This window comes from Aulonocara stuartgranti (genome assembly GCF_965226115.1).
Source record: "Aulonocara stuartgranti genome assembly, chromosome: 6".
Classification (NCBI taxonomy): Eukaryota; Metazoa; Chordata; class Actinopteri; order Cichliformes; family Cichlidae; genus Aulonocara; species Aulonocara stuartgranti.
The window spans coordinates 26,533,120-26,538,835 of NC_138944.1; the positions used below are offsets into that span (position 1 = coordinate 26,533,120).

Below are 5,716 nucleotides of genomic sequence, written 5' to 3' on the forward strand. Positions count from 1 at the left end.
TCTAAACACAGATTTTTATATATATATATATATATATATATATATATATATATATATATATATATATATATAAAGATTGAATATTTCCACTCTCCTTTAGCTTAGGCTACTTGGAAAACAATTAGCTGTTTCTATAGACGGAGCCATATTAAATAAATTAGGCACCCCTTGTTAATTACAACGTGATTAAACGTTTTAATTACGTTACCGATAATGTGGCGTAATTAGCAAAGAGATAAGATAATAGGCTGCTATGACAAGTGTGTGGATTTACAATTTAACGGTGTTCATTACTTTAAAAGGAAAAATCCACTTTTATTGTCATTCATTAACGTGCAGCCTTTACGCATAGATTCCAACGTAGAGGAATAACAAAAAAAATTCATTAGGTACAATTCGTGATTCTTCAGGTATTTTCTTTTTTTTCAAGATTACAAAATATGGTTATATATTTAGTATAATTTCATATGATTTTTACTTTGGATGCTAAGATAGTAATCGAGTCACTTGCCATTCCTGTTTCAAAACTCTGTGCAACCTTTAGTTATCGTAGTAATCAGTTTTTTCCCCTTTACTATAGCGGAAAAACTTGTGTAAAGGGGAGCTGTCCCTGTCCGTCGTGATAATTTACTCCCATTGCTCCCTCCGCGTTCAATATTTCCATGTAATTTTTTAAATTCAAGATTTTAAAAATATATAAATATTTTCTGTTACAACAAACCGGGATTCCGACTTTTATTGGACACGGTGTTGGTAACGAGGTGTTGGTGGTGTTGGTGATGAAGTAGATTCATTTGAAATAAATGCCTTGTTGCAGACTGCCCATGCGCAGAGTCCCCAGCGGCGGCGGCTGTGGTGGTGGTGGTGGTGGTGGTGTGGCTAATGAAGAATAATAAATCATGAAAGGGTTTTTTTTTTTTCAGGTGCGCTCAAAAGGGTGTGTGTGTGTGTGCGAGTGTGTGAGTGAGTGAGACACTGAGAGCGCTGTAGAGAGAGAAGGGAGAGGGTGTGTGTGCGCGTGTGTGTAAGAGAGAGAGAGAGAGAGAGAGAGAGGCGGAGAGAGACTCAGTCTGCCCTTCGCCTCAGAGCAGAGGCAGTTCGGGTCCCCGCAGCATTCAACGTAGTCGAAGAGGTACAATACAGAGACTGTCATCGCCATTATTTCTCACTTACGGTCATATCAAGACGGAAACTTTTGAGGGGAAAAAATAAACAGGTCAACGAGAACGGCAACAGTTTTCAAACTTGAAGTATTTTTGGAAATCCTAAGAGACGGAGAGAAACTTTTTTTTCTTGCTGGCGTCGTTGATGAGGAGCTCTGCCAAAAATAATCCAAGGCACACAACAACAACAACAAAGAAAACATATTGTGTAGTTGTGAAGGTGGGGGGCAAGCTGAAGGAGAAAAGGCACAAAGTGTTTTTGAACCATTACGCCACAAGTCCACAACGGGAAGAGGTATCATCGGCGCTCGGCTGCATGGTTTGTTGGCGTCTGTGATATCTCATTCGCCACAAAAAGACGAGACGCCTCTCCGTTACCTCCGCGCGCAATAATAAATAGATGTGATTCAGTGTTGGACGACCGTCTTCAGCCGACACTTTATTCGACAGTGACTTGAGATTCCTGCGAAGCAATTGGGCTTCAACTCCCGACCAGAGGAGGCGGAGTCTTAACTTATTAAAAGGAACTTGCCGAGGCTTGGACGCCCGCAAATATGATGATGATGTCTCTGAACAGCAAGCAGCCTTTCGCCATGGCCCACGCCAGCTTGCCCGAACCCAAGTACTCGTTGCATTCCTCCTCGTCCTCCACTCTGACTTCCAATGCACCTTCGTCCTCCTGCTCATCCTCCCGACACAGCAGCACCATCATCAGCAGCAGCGGCAGCAGCAGCAGCAGCTCGGAGGCGATGCGCAGAGCCTGTCTCCCAACCCCACCGGTATGTATTCTGCATAATCACTGCTTAAAGGCACATTTTGACAGCCCACTTTTTTTTTCGTTGCTTGATGTTTTTTTCATGTCTGCACAGCAAATCACCCAACACCTCCATATTTTTTTTCCTCCTCTCTGCTCAACTTATGTATTCAGTCGGCTTTGCCTTTCGTATTAATTTTTATGACCTGGGATGTTGCATGTGTCTTGTTTTGTGTGCTCCCTCCTTTTTTAGGATTTCTTTTTTTCACATTCTGGAAATGTTTTAAACCGAGGAGTGGAGGGAGAATTCCCTGCTGACAGTTATGTGTGCATTCTATTTGCAATTGCAGAGCAATATATTCGGAGGCTTGGATGAGAGTTTATTGGCCCGGGCTGAAGCTCTAGCGGCGGTGGATATAGTCTCGCAGACCAAGAGCCACCACCACCCACCACATCACAGTCCCTTCAAGCCGGACGCAACCTACCACACCATGAACACGCTCCCCTGCACGTCGTCTTCCTCCTCTTCCTCCTCGGTGCCTATCTCTCATCCATCCGCCCTGGCTGGCCACCATCACCACCACCACCACCATCACCACCAGCCTCACCAGGCACTGGAGGGGGACCTGCTGGATCACATCACCCCTGGACTGGCACTAGGAGCCATGGCAGGACCCGATGGCTCGGTGGTTTCCACGCCTGCGCACCCTGCCCACATGGCGGGCATGAACCACATGCACCAGGCAGCTATCAACATGGCTCATGCCCACGGGCTACCGCCGCACATGGGCATGAACGACGTGGACGCCGATCCAAGGGACTTGGAAGCCTTCGCGGAGAGGTTTAAGCAGAGACGGATCAAACTCGGGGTTACCCAGGCGGATGTAGGGGCAGCTTTAGCCAGTCTGAAGATTCCTGGGGTGGGCTCCCTCAGCCAAAGCACCATCTGCCGATTCGAGTCCCTCACGCTCTCACATAACAACATGATCGCTTTGAAGCCCATCCTGCAAGCGTGGCTAGAAGAAGCCGAGAAATCACACAGGGAGAAACTTAATAAACCCGAGTTGTTCAACGGCGCGGAGAAAAAGAGGAAGCGCACGTCAATAGCCGCACCGGAGAAGAGATCGCTGGAGGCCTATTTTGCCATTCAGCCGCGTCCCTCCTCGGAGAAAATCGCAGCAATCGCAGAAAAGCTGGACCTGAAAAAGAACGTGGTGCGGGTCTGGTTTTGCAACCAGCGACAGAAACAGAAACGAATGAAGTACTCTGCATGCGTCTGAAAAAAAAAACCCACCACCCTCAAAAAGACTTGGAACTGTTTAGAGATGATTTGTATCATATTTCCTATCTCACACGTTTTTTTCAATCATCGATGACTTTGTGCTTTGAACTTTGAAAAAAAAATCCTGAAATCGAACAATGACTGACAAAAAAGAAAAAGAGAGAAAAAACTCGAGAGAGAGAGAGCGAGAGAGAGAGAGAGAGAGAGAGAGAGAGAGAGAGAGAAAGAAAAAACAGATCCAGTCACGTCTTTTACTCGCTGAGAGGAAGATGTGGAGTCAAGTAAAGCGTCGTTTGACAGAGCAAGTAAGACCACTGTTTCCACACTTACTATGCTTCACCTTTTTAATGCCAACGCAGTATGACTTACAGGACTCTACGCTTTAATTTGTATTTATAATTCATTTCAAATGGTGACTATAGTTTGGGTTAGAACTCCCACCTTCCCCACCCTCAAAGTGAAAATAGCGGGGCCATTTTACTCAAAGCACTTGGTTGGTGAATATTGGTGTTTATATTTTTGGCTTATAGGATAAGCTATATCCCCCCACCCCCCTCCAAGTTCATGACAGTGCAGTCTGACATTTATTCAGGGTCCACGAGGGGGATTAAGAGGACCACACACCGCTTGTTCTTTTAAGCTAATATTAGATTACTGCCAAATATCCTTGTGTAAATGAATAACTTCCTTGTCTCTCTCACACACACACACACACTTCATTTTGTGTCTAAATGTGTTATTAATTCCACTTATTTTTGTTACCACATGTGCTCAAAGTCGGGGATCTATTTTTCAAGATACCCTGGGTTTGGATTAAGTTAAGGTTAATATTATTCTAATTATTATTATTATTATTATTATTATTATTATTATTATTATTATTATTATTATTATTATGCCTCATGTGGGATTATCAAAACAGGGTGGCTTCTACAGATTTTTTCGCTATTTAAAAGAAAATTTGATTTGTCGCCGGCTACAATAAGTTTACAATCCAGCGTGGGCCGGTGTCTTATGAAGTATTTATTGAGTGAGGTCATGTTTACTTCATTATATATTTATTGGGATTTCCCCCCACCCACCCACCCCCACACTACCACCCCACCCCCTTCTCCTCCTCCTCCTCGTTTTGCTTGAGAAAATCAAATTCTGACAGCAAGTTAAGCGTGTTGTTCTGGTTTAAAGGGAAACGACTGTAAAACGTACGGTCACAAAATTGTTTTTGCGACTTTTAACGTCTGAGATGGTACAATCGAGATATATATGAGATAGTATTCTGTTTTTATATTATTTTATGTATGTTTTCCCCCCCTCTCCTGCTATTTATTTGTATAAATATACGCGCATCGTTATGGAGTCGTTGCTTGTTAAATCACCTTGTTTAAGTAATGTTTTGTTTTTGTTTTTGTTTTTTTGTTTTTCTTGAAGAGAAAAAGAAACAGCTTCATGGAAGTATACGTGTACAATGTAAATATTTCATTGGAACCAGTCGATGCACATAAATATATCCGTACAGGTTTTTGCTGTATTGCTGTTTAGCTGAGGTAACTTATTTCTGTAATGTATGTTGCTTTTGGTTCCCTGGTTAAATAATTCTATTAATTTATTACATCCATGTAATTTTAATTAATTAATTTATTGAACTGCAATATGTGTTTCATTAAAGAACAAACTTTAACATTTAATCGGACGTTTTTCCATGACTACACTGTGCAAAGTGGCTCTCCCAGACATATTAATATTCTTTTATTTATTCATCTATTTATTTATTGATGAGGAGGAGGGAAACGGTTTAGCTGTGGGCTACGCAGCTCTTTTTTTTCTTCTTCTTCTTTTTTTTTTTTTTAGAGATGGCTGGTGGATAGAGCAGACGTTATTGGAGTATTTTTACTTCAAATACCTCTCTCTTTTAAAAAAAATGACATGACTTGTTGGTACCAAAATGTGCCCAGGTTGTTTTATTTATAACACAACATGTGGACTGTCACAGTCCTTATGAGCAAGGCATAACCACCAACCCCACTCCCTATACCCAATCTGTTCTCTGGCTTATCCGGGCAATATAAGAGCATGAGATGAATACCAAAAATTAAAATGTGAAATTGCTTTTCTTCTTCTTCTGCTTCTTCTTCGTCTTGCCTTTCTGGTTTCGCCACCCTCCTCCAGGCCTAGACATAAAGCAGGCCCTACAGGAACCACTTCCCCTCTATTCCATCAACGTTAAAGACACACGTGGCGTCTCCACTGACGTGCTGCCAGCTTATGTAGCTCACTGTTGCCTTACCTGAGAGCAAATGCTAATATTCTATTAGAGCCTAATCAGGGGGTCTGTGGAGAGCTAGATGGGTCCCTGGAGCGCAGACTTGCCAGATGTCAGCCCGCCAGAAAAACAGCTCGCCTGCCAACGTGCCCGACTCTATTTAAATACACACTCCAACATGCTTCGCTCGTGCATGCGGGCACACAGGCTTTGAAGCACAACCTTTGGTTCGTAGTTATCGTTAGATATGAGGAAGA

At 42.8% G+C, this 5,716-nt stretch overlaps 1 protein-coding gene across 1 annotated transcript; it reads left to right on the top strand.

Moving 5' to 3' along the window:
* The first annotated feature begins 133 nt into the window (after positions 1-133).
* On the top strand, positions 134-3,411 carry pou4f2 (POU class 4 homeobox 2). The gene is made up of 2 exons (XM_082536050.1): positions 134-1,942; positions 2,268-3,411. Exons 1-2 carry the CDS (start codon positions 1,718-1,720, stop codon positions 3,195-3,197), a joined length of 1,155 nt encoding a protein of 384 aa, XP_082392176.1. The 5' UTR covers positions 134-1,717; the 3' UTR covers positions 3,198-3,411.
* The last annotated feature ends 2,305 nt before the right edge of the window (positions 3,412-5,716 follow it).